General features: G+C 39.0%; 3 protein-coding genes and 2 pseudogenes across 3 annotated transcripts; all 5 read left to right on the forward strand.

The window, feature by feature from the left end:
• Nucleotides 1-407: 407 nt before the first annotated feature.
• On the forward strand, nucleotides 408-2,901 carry LOC149109171 (CD209 antigen-like protein C; annotated as a pseudogene).
• Nucleotides 2,902-4,746: 1,845 nt separating this feature from the next.
• LOC149109172 (C-type lectin domain family 4 member E-like) lies at nucleotides 4,747-6,483 on the forward strand. Its single transcript, XM_089294999.1, has 3 exons — nucleotides 4,747-5,096; nucleotides 5,308-5,425; nucleotides 5,752-6,483. Exons 1-3 carry the CDS (start codon nucleotides 4,761-4,763, stop codon nucleotides 6,201-6,203), a joined length of 906 nt encoding a protein of 301 aa, XP_089151125.1. The 5' UTR covers nucleotides 4,747-4,760; the 3' UTR covers nucleotides 6,204-6,483.
• Nucleotides 6,484-8,817: 2,334 nt separating this feature from the next.
• Nucleotides 8,818-10,945, forward strand: LOC149109173 (C-type lectin domain family 4 member E-like). The gene is made up of 3 exons (XM_089294066.1): nucleotides 8,818-9,177; nucleotides 9,387-9,504; nucleotides 10,059-10,945. Exons 1-3 carry the CDS (start codon nucleotides 8,842-8,844, stop codon nucleotides 10,499-10,501), a joined length of 897 nt encoding a protein of 298 aa, XP_089150192.1. The 5' UTR covers nucleotides 8,818-8,841; the 3' UTR covers nucleotides 10,502-10,945.
• Nucleotides 10,946-13,119: 2,174 nt separating this feature from the next.
• On the forward strand, nucleotides 13,120-17,784 carry LOC110052268 (C-type lectin domain family 4 member E-like; annotated as a pseudogene).
• A 1,142-nt stretch (nucleotides 17,785-18,926) lies between these two features.
• Nucleotides 18,927-20,943, forward strand: LOC149109174 (C-type lectin domain family 4 member E-like). Its single transcript, XM_089294891.1, has 4 exons — nucleotides 18,927-19,273; nucleotide 19,457; nucleotides 19,512-19,628; nucleotides 20,200-20,943. The coding sequence occupies exons 1-4, from the start codon at nucleotides 18,938-18,940 to the stop codon at nucleotides 20,631-20,633; spliced, it is 888 nt and encodes a 295-aa protein (XP_089151017.1). The 5' UTR covers nucleotides 18,927-18,937; the 3' UTR covers nucleotides 20,634-20,943.
• Nucleotides 20,944-22,736: the final 1,793 nt, after the last annotated feature.

Genomic DNA, 22,736 nt, shown 5'->3' on the forward strand with positions numbered 1-22,736 from the left:
AGTCGCAAAGCTGAACAAGTTCAACAACGGGTATTTGAAAAGATTGCGACTTTCACATGTAAACGTAAACATGCATGCATTGAGCTTTTGGAGACGTCAACTTCCACTGAATAAAGGCAAATTACTTCCAATTAAGTGGTTCTTTGTCTTATATTCGTTTCATTACTATGTTCGTTTGTTTTCCGAGGTAACAAAAAACATCTTTTAACTGATGAAGAACTGTTCAATTCGCTCTATGGGAAAAACCGTACAACATATCTCGTTTCCAATCAGGATTCCTGGTGAGCAACGAAGACAGCGTCTCCTGAGGTCACAACGGCACAACTTTAGACTAAATTATCTCGTTTAGCAATGAGATGTAAGATAATTTTGCTAGTTTTCTTGTTTCAATCTACCGCCGTTTTCTCTGCGGAAGAAAACGCAACATTTTCCCGTTCATTATATTTCACAACGCTGGGAAATAAGCAGCTTAACGGATATGTTGTCAAACGGTTTTATTCCCCCAGTTTGTTGTCGTGTGGGCAACAATGTATGAGAAACGCTTGGTGTACTTCTACAAACTACAAGATGTCATCCAAGAAGGACGTCGAAGGAACTTGTGAACTGAACAAACACGACATATTCGGCTTCATCAGCGAAAACACTTACTTTAGTGACAATCAGCGGTCAACAGTGCAGTTATAATCAATGGTAACTTGAAGATACTTGAATTGCCAAGAAGAACATTTTCATAGTCGCCTTTTTTAATCGATAGCTACCTAGTGAAATATTGGTTGCTCGTTAAGTTTTCTCGCTTTAGTTTTCTTGTGTTTTTGTGAAATGCTCTCTTCTAGTACACATCTGAATCTCGCTTGATCCTTTTTATTCGGAAAATACACTGAAGATAGATGTTTGAACCATAGCCACTCAACTAACTAAAATTGAGTCCCGAGTCCTCTTAAAATATAGTAAATGCTTTTGTCTCGTTCAACGTAGACTCAATGCAATTAAAATTTAAAGACTGAAAAGGTGTGATATTTTCGGACTGGCGATTTCAGTATTATCAACATTGTTCTTTCTCAGGATTTTAATTTGTTTGGCATTTATTCAAGGATGTTTGATCACCAGCTGTCTCAATGGCTGATCTTGTTTGTCTCACAACGAAAAACAAACCTACTCTTGTTCCTGCCAACCACCTTGGACTGGAGACAGATGTGAAGTTAACAAAGGTAAGAATATTAACTCTACGTTACAGCGATAGAAGCTCCGAAAACGATCAATGCACTTTACTCTGTGAAACCTCCCTAAACGAAAGGATGACTTTTGTACAATGGGCAGTTAATTCGGCAGCTCTAGCTTTATCCATAGACCATTACCTTTTCGTATCAGCTGCATAAAGTTAAAAATAATGTATAAGTAGAGTTTCATTTTACATCCTAACTTGACGAACAGCCTTAATTTTACTATTGTTCCCTATCGTAGCCCTTTTGATAGATCACGGCCCATATCACCGTATTACAATGCACGTCATTATAAGATAAAAAACGGAGCAACTTTAATTGGGCATAAGCTGCAGCAGACCCGACGATTTTGCTTGTTCTATTTAAATATAAAAGCAGTTTTAAAAGAACTACAGCGCTTTTATAAATTTGCGTTGCGAAGATTATAGAGGCCTTATTAGGAGTTACGGGATATCAACGTAAAAATTTAACGGGGTACGGAATATTTCGGGGGGAAATTAAAGGGACTTATAGATCAGATAAACCGAATGTACACAAGGAGAATCGTTATTTTTGCAATTGGAATTAAAGGAATATGGGATATTTAGACCAAAAATTAACGAGATGCGGGATACTCAACCTCCTGCCCCCCTCCTCCCCCCCCCCCCTCCCCCCATTAATGGGGCCTCATTAGAATTCGTGTTTAACACCAGTGAGAAACTGGTGTCAATCAACTCAGTATGGCAATCGGCATTAGAGACAATTTGGTCTTTCAAGCTCGCAGGTGCGTAGCTGGCATGAGTGTTTCAAAAAATATGCTAGATCGAACAATAAATACGAAACAATATACAGTAGGATAAACCGCTAACGAAACAATGTCTCCTACACAAAGCAACCACAGCTGAACGTACTTTGTGCAATGTATTCCGCATCGAGCTCCACTTTCTTGTGATTTTGTTCTCAGATGGAAATAACCTTAGACTCCTAAGTTTTAGAGCCATGTTGGGATTATTAGTCTGTTCAATGACATGAAACAACGTGTGAAAACTTGGCTGCATTCGTTCGCTAGCTACACTTACCCTGTTTCATATTTTACCCCATCAGATTGTTCGCAAGATTGGGTTCGTCATGGAAATTCTTGTTACCCCGTCATCGACACTCCGATCGCTAAATGGAGCGACGCTCGAACGACTTGCCAGAATCTGGGAGGAGACCTCGCTATCATCAGATCAGAAGATGAGAACAACTTCACATGTGATCTGGTAATGACCCAGCAAACAGTCCAAGGTTGGGGTGCGTGGCGAGGACTGACCAGGAAAACTAACAATACGTTTTACTGGATCGATGACACTCCACTAGCGGGCCAGTATTCTGCGTGGGCAAGTGGAGAACCTAGTAACTCTACTAATGAAAACTGTGTCCACACATTTAACGAATTATACAGAGAAGGAAAGTGGAATGACAACAAATGCAATTTGCGCAGGGGACTTAGGTTCAAAGCCCCTGTCATACTTTGCCAGAAAAAAAAGAAACAGTACCGTTATGGTCACTAACACCTTAGGCCGGACTGGTTAAAAGTACAAGGGGAATCATTGGAAAATGTGCTAGTTAGAGAACACATGACCCACCCCTTCCATTTGGTACTAAACTGAGTGACCCACTCCTAAATGAAGGTTGAAAATCACATGACCCACCCCCTATAAAACATGACATTTTTGGTTCCATAATCTACAAAATCACATTTTGTGTAGGAAATTGTGGTATATTATATATGTTTTACATTTATTTCTTCACAATAATACAAAATCATCTAAAAAATAATATTGTTTTTCTTTAGCTCTTGCAACTTTAAGTCATACCTGTCAACTTCAAAAAATCTTGACCTTAAACCTTTCACACTTGGCCTCCAGCCTCGCTAAGCATGGAACAGTGATCCATCTAGAAAAAGGCTGTAGTCAGTCCTGGGACTCACACAACCAGCAAACTACAAGTCCCAAGCCCAAGGGTGCGAGTCCCAGATATGATCTATGAACAGGCATGTGCTTCGTGCCCTTGGGGACAAATAGCACGTAGACACAAGTTGGCCATTTGGTGTTTTTGAAGATTAGCATGTCGAAAGAGCACTGCATATTTTGAAAATGTCTGCCCTGGGACTCCAAGCTCATCCGTTAGACTTCTTAGCGTTGGTAAAGATTTTACAATACATGAAATTGTCATCTCTTTTATACACCAGCCGAGTGTACTTTTTCTGCCACGGCTGGACACGTTTTCGTCCTTTGGAACTGGAAGGAGTTACCCCTGTTGTCGATTGTGTCAAATATGTGCCAATACCTGTTAAAAAAAACAAAAACAAAAAAAAACAGGATGACCCACCCCCACGGGTAGTTAAACAACCACCCCTTACCAGGGACTCCAAAATTGATGACCCACCCTCTCTCTGCTCGGGCCCACCCCCCCCTCCTCAAATACGGTTTGACCAGTCCGTTTTGCATATTAACGTAAATACTCCTGGCGGAACTTATAGAAAGCGTTTCTGTCAGCATTAAAACATTATTCTAAAGTAAACACTAAGTAACTATAAAGTAAAATTGAAAAATTGCTGCCATAGTTACCTAGCCTAGACTGATTGACACCCCCCCCCCCCCTTCCCCCAACACAGATACACAAACCCTGGAGCCCTAGTATTTAACTGGCGGGTGCGGATCATGCGAATTAAACAGTTTCTCAGTGTTACTTCATGAACTACAGGTTTAAAAGCTGTGTATATGGGTTATTGACCACGCGTTCGGTCAAGATGGCTGGATATTGGCCAAGTTCTTTTTGGGTGTTAATGAACCGAGACGGAGTCGAGGTCCATAAAAGCGCAAAAAAAGAACGTGGCCAATATCCAGCCATCTTGACCGAACAAGCTTGGTCAATAAAGGATTTGGTATATTGCTTTCGGGGAAATTTTTCTTGCGGGACACGGCGGGTAGTCCCGAGCAGGCAAGATAGCTCCATCTTGCCCGCTCGGCTAGCCAATCACAGCGCAGGGTTTAATTCATCTTGCCCGCTCACGGAGCTAGCTATAGCCATATAATAAAAAAAAAATTATAGCCCGAGACCCAAATGTGGGTATATACCTCAACAGTTAAGCTCCACAAAAGACTGAGGCGGCCATATTGCATTGGCCTCTGCATGGTTTCTCATCGTTTATTAACACAGTGAATGTGTTAGATATCTAAAATAAAGAAGCATTGACTGCCGAGCGTGGGATGGAGGGTGCAAACTTCTTTCAAATGGCGCAAGCCTTCAAGAGCGCAATTTGAAATAATTTATAAATATCACAATTGCACGAGTTTTCATACCAAGGATCACTCATTTATTATGTCAAAGAGAAAAATACGAATGTAAATGTATTAATTTATATTTCCAGTGAAATGCAACATAATATAAAAATTTCCGAATAAATTTGCCTGCTCTCAGCCAATCAAAATGAACTAATTTTCTCAGCCATTTAATAAAGTGAGTACTCAAAAGTTTCATTACAATCTTCGCTGCTCGCATCAAAATCACTTAGCCATGGCATGTACAGAAGTACTGATATTTCTCCTATTACAATCTACCACTGTTTTCTGCACTGAAGAAAACTCCACATCTTCTCGTTCATCATACTTTGAAACTCGAGAAAATAAGCAGCTTAAGGGATACGTTGTCAAACGGTTTGATTCTCCCAGTTTGTTATCGTGCAGCCGACTATGTATGGAAAACGCTTGGTGTACTTCTACAAACTACAAGATGTCATCCCAGAAGGACGGCAAAGGAACTTGTGAACTGAACAAGCACGACATCTCCCTCATCAACGAAAACATCAACTTTCATAATCAGCAGGGAGTTACTTTCTCTATGATGCTAAAGGTAATGAGTGTAATGTAGTTTTCCATTTGAACTAGTCTACCATAAAAAATGGAACCTTTAATTCTTCGCCAAACAAATTATTCCTGTTAAACGTTGAATCCGGCCTGTGCAATAACGTCTTCGGGCTCGTCATTGCAAGCTTCCCTAAACCATTCCCAGAGTTTTCGTTTAATTTTATCTTTCTTTACTTTGCGATTTCTTTTTTAATCAGGGATGTTTGTTCACGACCTGCTTCAATGGGGGTTCTTGTTTGCCTGACAAGGAAAAGGAAACTTTTTCATGCTCGTGTCTATCACCTTGGACTGGAGACAGATGTGAAGTTAAATTTGGTAATAATGACATGACTGTAATAACACATTATTACATATCTTGGTTATCATGGCCTTCTTATTTTTACGAGGTTGATGAAGCTCTTGTGCGTCGGCCTCAAAATTGACAAGCTCATTGTCAAAATTTCATGACTGAAAAGTTGAATAATGAAGCAATATTAACAGTGTGAAACTCAAAATCAAAGCCGGCGCCAAAGTCAGCTTTCGCATATCAACTTTGGAAAGGTTGTCAACGCGAAGTAATTTTCAGAACACGTGAAAATTGTTCTAATTTTCAAGTATTTTTTAACTGAAATGTACTCCGTTCTTACATTTAACCCGATTAGATTACTGTGCGCGAGATTGGGTTCATAACGGAAAGTCATGTTACTACGTCGACACTCAGACCCCCAAATGGAGCGTTGCTCGAACGATTTGCCAGAATCTGGGAGGAGACCTCGCTATCATCAGATCACAAGACGAGAATGACTTTATTCTTGAGCTTTTAAATAACCAAAAAACGGTACAAATAGAGGGGGCATGGCTTGGTCTTAACAGAATACCATCGGCTGGAAATGCGTTTTTCTGGATCGATCACACTCCACTAGCGGGTCATTATTCTGCATGGGCAAAAGGAGAACCCAATAACCCTCGTGAGGAATGTGTCCAAATATATGCGACTTTATACAAACCTGGAAAATGGAATGACAAGGACTGCAGTTTGTCTGGCTCAGACCAGAGTAAAGTCCCAGTTGTCCTCTGTCAAAAAAAAGTCCATGTGATGACCGGGCGACGGTAATTTGGTCCTCAACTGGTAAAAAGAATGAGCAACACATTTTATTATTTTTTTCTTTGCCTTAAAGGAACTTTCAATTTAACTTCTCTACTGGGATGTATGCCATGCATGTCAGGTGCCTGAAAAAAGACTGTTTGGGAACTGTAAGGAGGCGGTCTCCCCATTGAACATTTTGCCATTTTGTCGCGACTAAACTAGTCACACTCGACACTTGCAACATATCAACGTTAATACTCCTGGTGGAACTTGTCATCATCAAACATCATTAAAAAAAATAAATAAAGCATTTTAAGGTGTTAAATGTTTCTGATCTGTCATCAAAAATGCATCCACGGTGACCAGCCCCGGCCCCTTCACACATTCGCCCCAATATTCACTGGTAAGTCCGCCCTAAATAGTTTGTCAGTGTTAATACCTGTACCTATTGGGTAGAAAGCTGGATAGAAAATTATAGCCAAAATGGATAGCCCGATTCTTTTGCTGAGCAATTCAACTGTTAAGGCGGCCATTTTGGCCTCCGGTTTCTTATAGTTTAACTGTAAACGTACCTAATACCTGAAGTAAATTATTGTAGCTATCTACATGTAATTTCAGCATAGAAAATTAAGATGAATAGCATATTTAATTTTTTTTTCCGCTTTGTTTAGATAGCACCGTGTGCTAACATATAGCCGAGATAGTATAGCAAAGTAATGTTAGTTAACGTCAAGCATGATGCACTATTATAAATAAGTAAGTAATAATAACTACTTAATAACCGAGAGTGAGGTCGTTACGGGAAAATCTCAAACTGAGGCTTTGCCGTATTGACCGAGCGATAGCGAGGTCAATACGGTAGGCCGAGGTTTGAGATTTTCCCGTAACGACCTCACTCTCGGTTATTAAGTTGTTTATTATATGGTTCATCAATAAAGAGAAAAATCATTCGAGCGGAAGTCGTCAATTTACATCCGGCGATGCGCGCGTTTACCGATTCATTCATCGTCTCAAACCCAGGGCAAAACTACACAGTCAGTGAACTTCACCACTGTATTACGTATTCCGTTAAAAACACTCATTTCTTTACGGAAAAGTCACTGTCACAGCCTCAAAAACGTATTTTAGTATCGTGGTACCACAAGTTGATGGGGAAGTTTTTCCGACTTTTGGGGCGAAACGTCAACGCATATAGAAAAGACAGCAAGTGCTTCAAAATTGTCCAAACCAACCGTCTTTCGGTGAAAGAAGATACTAATGCTTCAGAATGCACTGCTCAAAATAAGCTTAACTCGATCTTCGCATTCGCTTTCGACAACATATCTTCGCCTTCTTCATTCTGGGATTTATGGATGAACATTTCAAGCCTTGTGAACGTCTGCAGTTATCAGAAACACTGCTACCGACAGAAACCGCCCGATTGTTTACATCTGATGATCCTGGAAGCTGATTTACACTTGCTTGTGTCAAAGCGAGGGAATCTATTTGACGAGAACTTTGACGGAGTTCAATACTTCGGTAATTGCTGTGACTAAGATGATAACTTATAAGTTTCTTTGTGGTGTTCTGCTCAGGATGCATGGCAGATCTGCCGATGGTGTTTTTTACTTAGCGATTTTAGCTTTACTTAAGACTAGGCAAACTTTGATTGTTTTTCACTAGTGCCCGCCAAGGTTACCGACTGGTAAGTCATCTATATAAATTTTATTAAAGAAATATCTCTAAACTTTTAGCTACTGATATTCTCGTACTGATTTTAATCGGCTTTCATCGCTTCAATGCGCTTGAATTTTCAGAACCGGGCTCTTCCTAATTTGCATAATCCGTAATCGGCCCGTGGGCATTACGGGAGAATAATGCCCTACAATTCAGTGACAATTAACCAATCAGAGCGCGCGTTATATCGGCCACAAGCCAAAGCCATATAATAAAATGTATTAATACATTGCAAGCAATAATAGTATTGTAAGTTGTGCATTCTTAGTATTGTTAAATTGTAAGTCGTGTTAGTATTGTAAGTAGTGTAAGTATCGCTAGCAATGTTAGGGTTTTGTAAGCTATTTCGCTAACGCAAGTCAAAATGTTACTAGTGAAGGTAATATTTGTATTGTAAGTAGCGTTATTGTTGCAATAAAAGAAATAATAATAATCGTAAGGAACATATACCAACTGTCGAGGCGGTGTTTTCTGTCGCTGGAATTGCTGAGAAAGATAAACATTCCTCACTGCGTCATGTTGTCGCGACAGTTTTGGATTTAGAGTGCATCACGGTTTTATCTTAAATTTAAATAAGTTTAACTAATTAAGATGACCATTTTTATCAAATGAAAAATGGGAGCGCTTAAAAGATGGATGCCGAAGGTAACCGACCACCACCGAACTGATTACACCGACTAAAATCGACCAATCATGCATTTCGTCCTAGGGAGCCGAGTATTTAGTTTTATCATGGACTTAAATGCGGATTATAGACCATCTCGCAAACGCCTTTATTTGCACTGCACTGCAGAATAAATTAAAAAATACAAATAAATTTGCCTACTTTTGCCTATCACAATGAGCTAATTTCCTCATTCATATAATAAAGTGAGTAATTTGACGTTTCGCTATAATATTATCACTATAATCGTAAGAAGATTATAGTTCGCTCCAACGTTACTTGGTGATGGGATGTACAAAAGTGTTGATGTTTCTTCTATTACAATCTACTGCCGTTTTCTCTACTGAAGGAAACTACATATCTTCTCGTTCATCGTACTTTGAAATTCGAGAAAATAAGCAGCTTAAGGGATACGTTGTCAAACGGTTTGGTTCTCCCAGTTTGTTATCGTGCGGACATCAATGTACGAGAATCGCTTGGTGTACTTCTACAAACTTCAAGATGTCATCCAAGAACGACGGCAAAGGAACTTGTGAACTGAACAAGCACGACATTTCCCTCATCAACGAAAACACCAACTTTCATAATCAGCAGGGAGTCACTTTCTCTATGATGCTAAAGGTAATTTATATGGATTTGAACTAGTCTACCACAAATGACCTGTTTTCGCAAACGCCAAAATTATTCCTGCTTAATGTTAAATGGAAAAGTTATGATATCTTTAGGTTTGATATTGAAAGCTTTTCTCGAACGGTTCTCAGGGTTTCCATTTAATTTATATCATATTTATATTTCTTAATGTTACGTATTTTTTTCTTTTTATTAATCAGGGATGTTTGTTTAGGAGCTGCTTCAATGGAGGTTCTTGTTCGCCTGACAAGGAAAAACAAACTTTTTCATGCTCGTGTCAACCACTTTGGATTGGAGACAGATGTGAAGTTAGATTGGGTAATAATGACATGATGTTATGGCTCAGTTTAGATAGCGGCAAAAAAGTAATTACTTTTCTCTTAGTAATTATCATGGCCTTCTTGTTTTGATAAGTCTTATCAGGCTCTTTGTCAAAAATTCTATTTAACTGAAAAGTTGTTTAAAGAAGCACTTGACAGATTGAAACCAGCCCAAAATTAAAGCTGACATATATGCACAAAAATCAGCTTTCACACAACTTTGAAAAGCTAGCTGTTTTTCCATCTGAGCTGTTTGCCTTCTGTGTTAGGATCAAAACAAACTTTGTGCAGTTTGCCGAAAGCTTTGTTCGATTGACTTACCAGAAGATGAAAATGGAGAGTGACGTCAAAGAGGATGGCTATTTGCTTTGCTCAACCAATAGCCGTGCACTTTGTCGGATCCATTCTGGCTAAGCCAATCAAATTGCTTCTCTTTAATTTGAAATTTGCTTGTGTTGACGCGTAGTCATTTCAAGGTCACATGAAAACAGTTCTAATTTTCGATTAGTTCTGAACTGAAATATGCTCCGTTCTTGCATTTAATCCGATTAGATTGTCCGCAAGATTGGCTTCTTCACGGGAATTCTTGTTACAATGTCATCGACACTCCGACCTCTAAATGGAGCGACGCTCGAACGACTTGCCAGAATCTGGGAGGAGACCTCGCTATCATCAGATCACAAGATGAGAATAACTTTGCTCTTGAGTTGTTAAAGAAGCAAAAAACGGTAACATATTATGGTGCATGGCTCGGTCTTTACAGAAATCCGTCTGCTGGAGATACGTTCTACTGGATTGATGACACTCCGCTAGAGGGTCATCAGTTTTCTGCATGGGCAAGCGGGCAACCGAATCATGTGCAAGAGAAATGTGGCCACATGTATGTAGCTTCAGACAGAATAGGGAAGTGGAATGACAAGGAATGCAGTTTGTCTGACGCACAAAAGAGTAAAGCCCCAGTTGTTCTCTGTCAGAAAAGGTTCATGTGGTCCTGAGGCGATCACTGTTTTTCTCTGGCATTACACGAGGCTGCCACTTTTGTTTTCAGTGTATATGGATGTAACAAGGTCGCGATCTGTGATATCACTTGATAAGCAGGGGATTTTTTTTATGTGCAGATATTGTGATTTTCAACCATTTCCTGAGATTTAATTTTCTGTTGTTCTTCTGTCTTGTATTAGCCCAGCCAGCGAAGCAGCAATGTGCGTATAAATCTGACTTTCTATTGAGCCAAAAGTCGCCGGGCTTTGTCTCAATTTTCCCTACTTTGGACTTAAAATCAGAAAGTTTTGGGAAAAGGTGATGAACCCTAAACTTTGAAATTTAATTTAATTTTGTTTTCTTACATACAGTTCTAATTGCTTGTCCCCGCAACTTGTTCCAGAGGTAATGAAGGCGGGGGCAAGAGTTCATATTAAAAAGAAAAGAAAGAAAAAAAAGTAATGATAATTTACGGTAAAATTACAATAGTGACAAATAAGCAGTTATAGGAAAAGCTACTGGTAACCGAAAGCAAAGAAAACTTCTGTGTCAGTTGGGAGACTGCAAATAGTCATCTTCACATTGTAATGCATCAAGGAGTAGTTCCTCTTTTTTTTTCGGAATTTATTGATGTGGACTTCGAAAAAATGAAAAAAAAAAAAAAGACGCGTAAGACCAAAAGGGATATTCTGTTCTGGCTTTGGTTCCTGTGAACTGAATTAAAAAACTTATGCATAATAAGTGTATGGGGTTATACGGAAATTGTGCCTGAAACATCGACTTCTGGAAAGAGTGATCCTCGAAAAAAACGCTTTTAAAAAGTTGGAGTTCGCGGGATGATTAAACAGTTTGTGTATACCTATAGGATAGAAAGCTGTATAGAAAATTATAGCCTGAAACCCGTATGTGGGTAGCCTCAACAGTCACTTCACAAAAGATTTTGGCCTCTGGTTTCTTACCTTTTATGAAAACTTTAAATGTACCTAATTTCTAAAGTTGAAGAGCATATACCAATTACTGTCGGTAGGTAGGTTAGGTCTGCATACGAGCGAAGTGGCTTATCAGGCCGGAGCTTATTCCGGCTTCAGAAGCATAAAGCGACCAGGAGTATTTCTACTCCCCGCTGGATGGGATGCTAGTCCATCGCAGGGTTACCCCCCCCCCCCCCCCAGTATTAAATTTGCCAATACCCATTTACACACCTGCGTGAGGGGAGGCACTGTGAGAGTAAAGTGTCTTGCCGAAGAACGACACAATGTCCCTAGTAAGGGTTCGAACCGAGACCGCTTGCTCCGGAGTCGAGCACACTAACCGTGAGGCCAGTGCGCCTCCCACACCAATTACTGTCGAGGGGGTGATTTTTGTTACTGAAATTGCCAGGCAACGTTAAGATCTAGATTCGTCATTGCGTCATGCATGTTGATGTGACAATTTTAGTGGCATTCCTGAGCTCTCGTGCTAGTCACGGTGTTGAATTTAGCGTACATCAACAACGGCCGTGTGCCGTGGAAAACTTGCGTTAAGTTTTTTAGGGATTTTCATTACATATGATGTACAGATACTGGTGGCGAAAAATTTTAAGCAAAGGCTGAAAAAAAAAATCAGAAATGCAATAAATTTACGGAAGTCAAGGGGTTTGTCAATTCATGGCAAGGTCAGCATTATAAAAACATTTCTTCTCCCAAAACTAAGATATCCGAGCTCGGTGATAAGCACTCCATCTGAAGTTATAAAAGAATTTAACAATTTAGTTTTTCATTTTTTATGGAATGGGAAAGATAGAGTTATTCGAAGTTCGACGTATGCACCCTATGAGCAAGGTGGGCTCAAAATGATAGATTATGAAACCATGATTAAAGCGTTGAGGTTGAGCTGGCTAATGCGAATGACGGACGAGGACTCGTCAGGTTTCTGGACGTCTTACCTTAATTATCTTTTGGATAATGAAGGGGGTCTTTTTCTTCTTCAGTGTAATTATGATGTAAACCAGATAAACATTTCATCCACCTTTTATCAGGATCTTTTAGTGTGGTGGTCAAATATAAGGGAAATAGTAGATCCAAATAATGGTTACAAATATGTTATATGGAACAACAAAGATTAAATCAAAATCGATGGTAAAAGTGTTTTTTATAAGCATTATTTTAATATGAATATTAAATATACAAATGATCTGCTCTTTGACAAGTCAAATATCGAGTCTTTTAAGGTCATTCCGCTGAAATAGAACCTGCACTGCGATTTTTGTGAAACTTTGCCTATCGATTGTTTATATTATAGGAACTTAAATTTTGAAATAAAAATGAGGGGTCCCCATGTTCGTTTAGGAACAAAAGCAAATTGTTTATACCCATATGAATCCTTATAATAACACCAGGATTGTAGTCACGATTGCTTGCTAAATTCACGTTTCCGACGATTGCTTTTTGTTCTACACTGAGAATTGGTCCATATTTATTTTACACAGAGAAATTTATTACTCAGTTCAAAACAACAGAAAAAAATGATAGGTCACCATACTCGTTTGCGAGGAAATGACGATTTATCTCTATTGCGAGGTCCAGCTGTAAAGAAAAAGCCGCCATTTTTAATGCGCGCGCGCTAATCACGCGTGAAATTATACGCAGTAGGGATGCGCAATGCAATACTGGGGAACGACCTTAATGTTCTCAGAAGTGAGGGATTGACAAGATCCAATTTTTTAGTCTGGACAGGCCTAAGGCAATCTATTCCTTTGAAGTTGCGTGTCAACATTTCAAATTTTAAGGTGATTCTTGATTTGGAAAGTCTTAAATGTCATGACTATTATTGTTTTCTTATAAAACAAAAATTGGAAAAGCCAGGTAAATGGGTTAAGCTAAAGAACGAATTTAGCCTTGATGATAAGCAAGTTTCAGTGGCATTTCTTTTGCCAGTGAAGGTTGCTAACGAACCGTATCTACGCTCCTTTTAGTACAAGGTATTGAATTCTGTTCTGTTTACTAATGACCGCCTGTGTAAAATAGGATACGTTCCTAATCCCAACTGCACCTTCTGTCATCAGCTAACAGAAACCATATCCCATATTTTATTCGGTTGTTCTTTTTCAAATTCTTTTTGGCATGAGGTTAATGAAAAAATTTTGAGTAAAATCAAGAGTTGCAGAAGCCTCTCGCTTACATATTGCGATGTTATTGTTGGGTCTTTTGAGGAGGAGATGGACCTATTTAATTATATAGTAATTTTAGGAAAATCTTTCTTGTGGACTTGTCGATGTAAAGAAATATTACCTTCCTTGAATCACTTTTTAAGATTTTTGGTAATTAAATATGAAACTGAAAAACATATATACTTCAAATTGAATAAAACGAATTTTTTTAAAGAAAAGTGGAAGGTTTTTTGAGGAAACAATTTTATCTAATAATTAAAGTCGGAAAACGCTACCATTAAGGAAAATCGTTAAGTTAAATAAGTATGTAGAAAAAATTTACATTATCTATTTTCATAACTAATTCAATATGGTGTCATTGTTAACTTTTGCAACCAAACTTTATTCATTCTTCAGTAAATTAATTGTTGAAAAAATAATTGCAATTGTTGTAATTGTGGAAATAAATAAATTAAAAAAAAAAAACTGTAATTCAATTTGACCGGTGTAATTGTATTGTAATACATGTATAAACAGACGTGCTGTAAGTAGTGTGAGTGTAAATCCTGTAAATAAAATTGAATTGCAAAAAAACAAAACAAAAAAAAACGGCCGTGTCTAACTTAAAATAAGTTGAATTAACCAGAGAGGACAGTGATACGGAATGACGGAGCCTGTTAAACGATGGTAGCCGAAGTTTCCGACCATACCCGAGTTGATTAGAGCGACTGAAATAAGCCAATCACGCACGTTGTCTCAGGGAGAAGTATTTCGTTTCACCAGAGGAGAAGGACAGGTAATCGTATGGATGCGAGTGCGATTACGATTTCACCACGAGTGATATTTGAAACTTCTTTCAAATAGTCCAAGCCTCAGGGCGAGTCCAGTTTGAAGGAATTTTTCAATAACACAATTGCTCGAGGTTTTAAACGATCATTCATTTATTGTGTGCCAGTGAAAAATACGAATGCGAATGTATTAATTTGCAACGCAATTCAAAAGGATTTAAAATTTACGAATAAATTTGCCTGCTCTCAGCCAATGACATGAATTAATTTTCTCAGCCATATAATAAAGCGAGTACTTGAACGTTTCATTATAGTATCTTCGCTGGTCTCATCAAAATCACTTAGCCGTGGGGTGTACAAAAGTTCTGATATTTCTCGTATTACAATCTACCGCCGTTTTCTCCACTGAAGAAAACCCTATATCTCCTCGTTCATCATACTTTGAAATTCGAGAAAATAAGCAGCTTAAGGGATACGTTGTCAAACGGTTTGATTCTCCCAGTTTGTTATCGTGCAGCCGACTGTGTATGGAAAACGCTTGGTGTACTTCTACAAACTACAAGATGTCATCCCAGAAGGACGGCAAAGGAACTTGTGAACTGATCATGAACAAGCACGATATCTCCCTCATCAGTGAAAACACCAACTTACATAATCAGCAGGGAGTTACTTTCTCTATGCTGCTAAAGGTAATTAGTTGAATTCTACTAGTATACTAATGCAAATGCTGTAATCTGATTGGCGGAGCCATTGAACACTATCAGCCATTAGTGTGCAGTAGCTGGAGATCGTCTAGGAAATGACGACGTTTTTTCGTTTTTCCGAAGTTTTGGAGGAAATTTCGACGCAAATGGATAATTAAATTCCCAAGAAGTCTAAACGAACGACATTTACGGTTTCTTGACTTTTAAAAAAGTCATTATTGCAAAAAACCGATGTGCGCGAGCACACAACTTCAATTTTAGGGTAATTCCTCTGAAATAAAAGTGACAATAGATTTTTGTTCAAACTTTGTCCACTGAATATTTGTCATATGATAACTTCAATTTTGAAATAAAAAAGGGGGGTGCCCATGCTCATTAAGGAGCAGTGAGGCATTGAAAATGCCCCATTTTTACATTATTTAATGCTTATTATAAGAACACATTCCCAGTAATTGTAAAATCTTTGTGAGCCCGGACTCATAAGAACACGCATTAAACTACATTAAATACATTGTGTCGGACACAAATAAACGTTTTAAGTTTGATTCAGACAGAAAGCTAAATCCTTGGTTAAAAATTTGAACCAAATATCTTGACGTGGTTACCGACTGCCAAATAGAAAAGACCACCGTGTATCTGCTATTTTTCTTATTAATTCAATTTTCAGCAATAGAAATTAGATCAGTCTTATCTCACGCAAAGTTTATGATAAGTTAATTACAATGGGTGGAAAAAAAATTGGGGTGCCCGTGCTCGTTGGTGAGCTAGAACCATTTTTCAATTGACAGAGCTCAATATCAAGGCAAATCCGTCATGTTTTCAATGTGCGCGTGCATGAGCGCGCACTAATGTCGCCATAAATTATGCGCAGTAAGGATGCGCAATGCAAATGTGAGGAATGACCTTAAATGACAAGTCAATCCGAGCGATCTTCTTCAGGCGCAAAGTTTAGTAATACGTCAAGAAAATAATTGGAAACCGTCATTTGAAGTGAATTTTAGTAGGAATTCTCATCAACTATCACCTCATAGAAATCTCGCGCCCATAATCTAATTGTTAATTAGTATAATGTAATTTTTAATTTGAGCTAGTCTACCGTCAAAAAATGACACGTTTTATTTTTCGCCAAACAAATTATTCCTGTTAAACGTTGAATCCGGCCTATACAGTTGAAAAAAGTAATAACATCTTTGGGCTTGCAATTAAATACTTCCCTTAACCCTCGAGCTCCCAGAGTTTTCATATAATTTTATCTTTCTTTACTTTACGTATTTCTTTTATTCATCAGGGATGTTTGTTCACGAGCTGCTTCAACAGAGGTTCTTGTTTGCCTGACAAGGAAAAGCAAACTTTTTAATGCTCGTGTCTACCGCACTGGACTGGAGACCGATGTGAAGTTAAATTAGGTAATAATGATATCACCGTGATAAAACACAATTGAAAGTTATAACATTTCTCGTTATCATGGCCTTCTTGTTTTTACAAGTTTTACGAGACTCTTCTGCGTCAGCTGCAAAATATGACAGGCTCTTTGTCAAAATTTCGTCGCTGACAAGTTGTATAAAGACAATATTGACAGTGCGAAAATCAAAATCAAAGCTGGTGTAAAAGTTATTTTTTGCACCGGTGTGGGAAACTGTTTTTCGAACTGTTTATCATTTGTATGAGGATTAAAACAGTTAACTTTGACCGGTTTCCTGCAGCAAATCTCCCTAATACTGAGATAGCGTTAATTGTTATATTGACAAACTGGAAACTGAAAAACGAGTAACGTCGAAGTCTGCTGTAGGCTTTCCTTGCGTGTTTCCTAAACCAGCCAATAGCCGTGCGCGTCTGTTATCGGTTACATTCGCTTAGCCAATCAAATTGCCTCTCTCTAGTTTGATTTTTTTTCAAATATTTTGAATATTTCTAAACTATAATATATGTGCTCCTTGTATTTTACCCGATTACATTGTCCGCAAGATTGGGTTCTTCATGGAAATTCATGTTATTACGTCATCGATACCTCGACCTTAAAAAGGAGCGACGCTCGAACGACTTGTCAGAATCTGGGAGGAGACCTCGCTATCATCAGATCAGAAGATGAGAACAACTACATACTTGAACTGCTTAAGAAGCAAGAAACTGTACAAATTGAAAGTACATGGATTGGACTTACAGACAGGCTGACAATGCTTTACGTTTTACTGGATCGATAACACTCCACTAACGGGTCAATTTTCTGCATGGGGAAATGGAGAACCGAGTAGCCTTCATGAAAAAAAAAAATTTTTTTTCAATTTTTATTGTAAGTAGGCAGATAAGTAGATAGTCTAATAACTTTGTTGACTGATGGAAAAACCGTGTATAAATAAAGTTATCTCATCTTATCTTATCTTAAATGTGTCCACATATATGCCATGTAGTACGCATCAGGAAAGTGGAATGACATGGGGTGCAGTTTGTCTGACGCATATCAAAGCCCCAGTTGTGCTCTGTCAGAAGAGGTTCATGTGATGACCAGGTGACCACTTGGTACTTACCTAGTAAAAAGGCGAGTAAGACATTTCTTTGCCTTAAACGAACTTTAGGCTTGTATGCTGGAATTTTGACTGTGCCATAGAAATACAGCCAATCAGAATACAGGAATTAAAACCCGTTGTATACTCAACGGTGTTACACTTAACCCCCACGCCGCCGGGGCTCGTTTTTCGCAATGATTGTGCTGGCCACTGTACAGAGAACGACATGGTATAAATAGTTATACCGCGCTTTCTCGTATAGTTTTCCATGGAAAATAGTTATAGAGCGCTTCTCGTATAGTATACCATGGAATATTCCACTCGTCATATCGTCATGGTATAAAACATTTGAAAGTCAAATTGAAAGTTTTTGATGAAAGTGCAAAATGTTTCTGTATTTTTACTCCTCGAAGACAGATTGCTGGACTAGTAAGCGCAACCCCGCTACACAGACACACACGTAACCGCCCCAGTATTTCACTGGCGGGTCCGTACGAAGCACTTTGTCGGTTTTAATTGCTGTACCCTATAGGATAGAAAGCTGTATAGAAATTATAGCCCGAGGCCCAAATGTGGGTAGCCTCAACAGTACAGTTGCTCCAGATTAGACTGTGGCGGCCATTTTGGCCTCTGCTTTACCGCCGTTTTAATTTTAAAAACAGTAAATGTGCCTGATATCTGTGGAGGATGTAAATTTTGCCACCGAAATTGCTAGGCAATGTTAAGTTTCTCGTTGCGTCATGTTGATGTGACAATTTTGGTGGTACACATGAGCCCTCGCGCTAGTTTTGAATTTAGCGTACATCAACAACGGCCTCGTCTGACTTGCAATAAATTAAATTAACCAGAGACGAGATTGATACGGAATGACAGCGCCAGTAAAACGATGGTAGCCGAAGATTTCCGACCATACCCGAATTGATTATAGCGACTGAAATCAATCAATCATGCCTGTCGTTTTAGGGAGTAGTATTTCCTTTACCTTTGGCTCACATGTAAAGTATAACTAATCGTATGTGTACAAGTGCAATTAAAATTTCACTGCAAGTGAAATTTTAAACTTCTTCCCAATGGTGCAAGCCTTCATGAATGCAATTTGAAGAAATTTTTAAACATCACATTTGCACGAGTTTTCATCCGACGGATCATCCATTTATTATTTGCCAGAGAAAAATACGATTGCGAATGCATTTAAATTTGCAATGCAATGCAAAATGAAGTCTGCTCTCAGCCAATCACAATGAACTAATTTTCTCAACCATATAATAAAGTAAGTACTTAAAAGTTTCATTATAATCTTTGCTGCTCGCATCAAAATCACTTAGCCATGGGATGTACAAAATTACTGATACTTTTCTTATTACAATCTACTGCCGTTTTCTCCACCGAAGAAAACTCTGTATCTTCTCCTTCATCATACTTTGAAGTTCGAGAAAATAAGCAGCTTAGGGGATACGTTGTCAAACAGTTTGATTCTTCCAGTCTATTATCTTGCGGCCAACAATGTATGAGATACGCTTGGTGTAGTTGTACAAACTACAAGATGTCATCCAAGAAGGACGGCAAAGGAACTTGTGAACTGAACAAGCACGACATCTCCCTCATCAGTGAAAACATCAACCTTCATGATCAGCAGGGAGTCACTTTCTCTATGATGCTAAAGGTAATAATGAGTGCGATGTAATTTTGAATTTGAACTAGTGTACCACAAAAAAATCGCACGTTTTATTTTTCGCCAAGCAAATTATTCCTGTTAAACGTTGAATCCGGCCCGAGTATGCAATCGAGAAAGTAATAACAGTTTAATTTGGGCTTGTCATTGCAACCTTCCCTTAACCATTCCTAGGGTTTTCAATTAATTTTATCTTTCTTTACTTTGCGTATTTCTTTAATTAATCAAGGGGGTTTGTTCAGGAGCTGCTTCAATGGTGGTTCCTGTTTGCCTGACACGGGAAAGCAAACCTTTTCATGCTCGTGTCTATCATCTTGGACTGGAGACAGATGTGAAGTCAACTTAGGTAATAATGACATGACCGAAGTAAAACACAATTAGGAAGTAATTCCATTTGTTATTAATCATGGCATTCTTGTTTTCACAAGTTTTATAATGTTCTTCTGCGTTGGCTGCAAAATATGACAGGCTCTTTGTCAAAATTTTATCACTGAAAAGTTGCATAAAGACATTATTGACAGTGTGAAACTCAAAATCAAAGCTGTTGTAAAAGTCAGCTTTTGCACAACTTTGAAAAGCTGTTTTTCATGTTTGCCATTTGTATGGGGATTAAAACTATTAACTTTGACTGATTTTCTGCAACAAATATCCCTAATATTGAGAGAGCTTTATTTGTCCTATTGACCCATTAAAAGCTGAAAAACGAGTAACGTCGTCAAAGGCTGCTTCACGCTTTCCTTTTGTGTTAGCCATGCGCGTCTGTTGGTTACGTTCGATAAGCTAATAAAATTGCTTCTTTTTAGTTTAAAACTTGTTTGTATCAACGCGTAGTTATTTCTAGGTCACATGAAAATTGTTTTAAGTCTTGAATATTCCTAAACTGAAACGTACTTCTTTCTTATGTTAAACCTTATTAGGTTGTCCGAAAGATTGGTTACTTCATGGAAATTCATGTTACTATGTCATCGGCACTCCGACCGTCAAATGGATTGACGCTCGAACGATGTGCCAGGAAGAGGGAGGAGACCTCGCTGTAATCAGATCACAAGATGAGAATAACTTTATTCTTGAGCTGTTAAAAAAGCAAAAAACCGTACAAATAGAGGGTGCATGGCTTGGTCTTAATAGAAAAACGTCGGATGGAGATGCGTTTTACTGGGTCGATGACACTCCACTAGCGGGTCATTATTCTGCATGGGCAAGCAACGAGCCAAGTAATTCTCATGAGAAATGTGTCCAAATATATGCGGCTTCATATAAACCTGGAGAGTGGAATGACATGCAATGCAGTTGGTCTGGAGCAAATCAGAGTCAAGCCCCAATCGTCGTCTGTCAGAAAAGGCTTACTTGATGAAGAGGGAACAATTTGGTTCTCATTCTACATACACACCTTCCCCAGTGTATTCACTGGCGGGTCCAGCCAAAACAGTTTCAGTCAGTGTTAATTCCTGTACCTATAGCGTAGAAAGCCACCGCATTGGAAGTTTAAGCATTTAAACTGTGGTTAATGAACTCTGTAGTCTACATCATAGCTGTCATCTAAGGTTGTCACCAGTTCTGTTATCTTCCCCCTATTAACCGTTGTGCAATAGCCTTAGATCAATGTCCAATGTAACGCAATCGTTTTACCATATGGGAAATAATACGACAAAGTTCCCAGTGATTTTCCACCATGCTCTCATGTGATTTCAGCGCGCTATACCTCTCTCAACTCCTTCAATCCCCAGTCAGTAAAATCGCATTGTTTTCTGACCCTGTCCCAGTTGTGAGCTAGTATTCAAGCTAGGCCGTTCTCCGCTTTCCCCTCCCTCCGTCCCTCCCTGTATTGGTAGCTTTGCCCTTTCCCATCTTTTTCCTCCATGTGGTGGTAATTACCTTTCGTGAGAAGGTGGCTTTCGCCTGCTGAACCTTCTCGATTTATTCACTGCCAAGTTCTATTTCTTATATTGTGTGTAAACCATAGCTGCCTAGTCAATAAAGGTTTTTTGGTGGCAGGGAAGTGCAACCTTTGCCCCACAGTAAGTGCTATGGCCACCCTTGGAGATAGGTCCGGATCTCTCCAGGATGGTGCCATCGTACCATCCGACCTATTGTCCTCTCAGAAGGGCACCCCTCTTCTGGTCCATCCTGTGTTACCCTTAAGGAACTAGGTCCGGATCTCTCCAGGATGGTGCCATCGTACCATCTGACCTATTGTCCCCCAGAAGGGCACCCCTTTTCTGGTAACATAGGTTCCCCTAGAGACACCGCTACTCTAGAGGAGATAGGCTCTGTCTTCCCTGCCGCCCATGTTTTGCCACTATAATCAGTGTTTTGTTTCTGTTTCCTGCATCTACCCAGCAAAGGGGGGTTGCAATGTGGTTACCCATATAAATTTCCTTCTAGTGTGGCCAAGGAGCCAAATATCCTCCTTGGTACCGTTAGATCTGTCCCCCTCCCTGCATGGGCGTGGCTTTAATACATTAAATTGCACAGCAGCAGGGTCTCATTAACGGAAAATTATAGCCAAACGTGGGTAGCCCCAGTATTTTGTGGAGCAACTGTTGAGGCAGCCATTTTGGCTTTTGGCTTCTTATCGTTTAACTGTAAATGTGCCTGGTATCTAAAGTAAGCCATTGTAACTATTTACAATACGCGATTTCTGCATAGAAAATTAAGATAAACGGCATCTTTCATATTTATACTTTGAATTGATTAAATAACACTGTGCGTTAACATTTAGCCAAGTTAATATAGCAAGGTAATGTTAGTTTAAGTCTAGCATGATGCACTATAATAATTAAGTAAGTAATTTTAGCCATTAATTAAAAAAACTGATGCTAGTATTGTAAGTTGTGTTAGTATTGTCAAATTGTAAGTTATGTTACTACTGTAAGTAGAGTGAGTATCGCAACCAGGAGCCCATCACTAGGAGCCTGCAACTCCCATATTAAGCCAATGTCACGGCATTTTTACACACAGGTCTATTTTTAGGTTTCTTTTCCCGCGAAATAGGTCAGTTCCGGTCCACATGAGCGCGCATCGGTAAGGGGAAAAAATGATTCTTTTTCTTTTTAATCTTCAGGTGAAATGATGACGTCAGTTGACAATTAAGTTCCTGCTTGTGATTAGTCCCTGAGGTTCCTGTGGTGGCCTGAATTCGCGGTAAATTGAAACTTATAGATCGGTTTGTGAAAACACCGTGACAGGAATATGGGGTAGTTGCACGCTCCCAGTAATGGGCTCCTCTCGCTAGTAATGTTAGGGTTTTGTGAGCTATTTTGCTATTGTAAGTAATGTTACTGGTGTAGGCACCATTTGTATAAGTAACGTTATTGTTGCACTTAAAAACATGTGCCAGCTGTCGAGACTGCGTTTTCTGTCACGGAAGAGCAAGGAAAGATTAAGATTTTTCTTTGCCAAGATTTTTCATGTTGACGTGACAAAGTTTAAGTTGTACGCATGAGCACTCGCG

Source organism: Orbicella faveolata, unplaced genomic scaffold, assembly GCF_042242905.1.
Source record: "Orbicella faveolata isolate gen_17 unplaced genomic scaffold, um_ofav_v1 contig_25, whole genome shotgun sequence".
Taxonomy (NCBI): Eukaryota; Metazoa; Cnidaria; class Anthozoa; order Scleractinia; family Merulinidae; genus Orbicella; species Orbicella faveolata.

Excerpts from the sequence above, each read along its gene's own strand:
- LOC149109172 (XM_089294999.1), top strand. The coding sequence starts at position 4,761 with ATGGCATGTACAGAAGTACTGATATTTCTCCTATTACAATCTACCACT. Across the intron at positions 5,097-5,307 it reads CTTTCTCTATGATGCTAAAG|GGATGTTTGTTCACGACCTG; the intron begins GTAATGAGTGTA and ends TTTTTTAATCAG. Across the intron at positions 5,426-5,751 it reads CAGATGTGAAGTTAAATTTG|ATTACTGTGCGCGAGATTGG; the intron begins GTAATAATGACA and ends TAACCCGATTAG.
- LOC149109173 (XM_089294066.1), top strand. The coding sequence starts at position 8,842 with ATGGGATGTACAAAAGTGTTGATGTTTCTTCTATTACAATCTACTGCC. Across the intron at positions 9,178-9,386 it reads CTTTCTCTATGATGCTAAAG|GGATGTTTGTTTAGGAGCTG; the intron begins GTAATTTATATG and ends TTTATTAATCAG. Across the intron at positions 9,505-10,058 it reads CAGATGTGAAGTTAGATTGG|ATTGTCCGCAAGATTGGCTT; the intron begins GTAATAATGACA and ends TAATCCGATTAG.
- LOC149109174 (XM_089294891.1), top strand. The coding sequence starts at position 18,938 with ATGGGATGTACAAAATTACTGATACTTTTCTTATTACAATCTACTGCC. Across the intron at positions 19,629-20,199 it reads CAGATGTGAAGTCAACTTAG|GTTGTCCGAAAGATTGGTTA; the intron begins GTAATAATGACA and ends AAACCTTATTAG.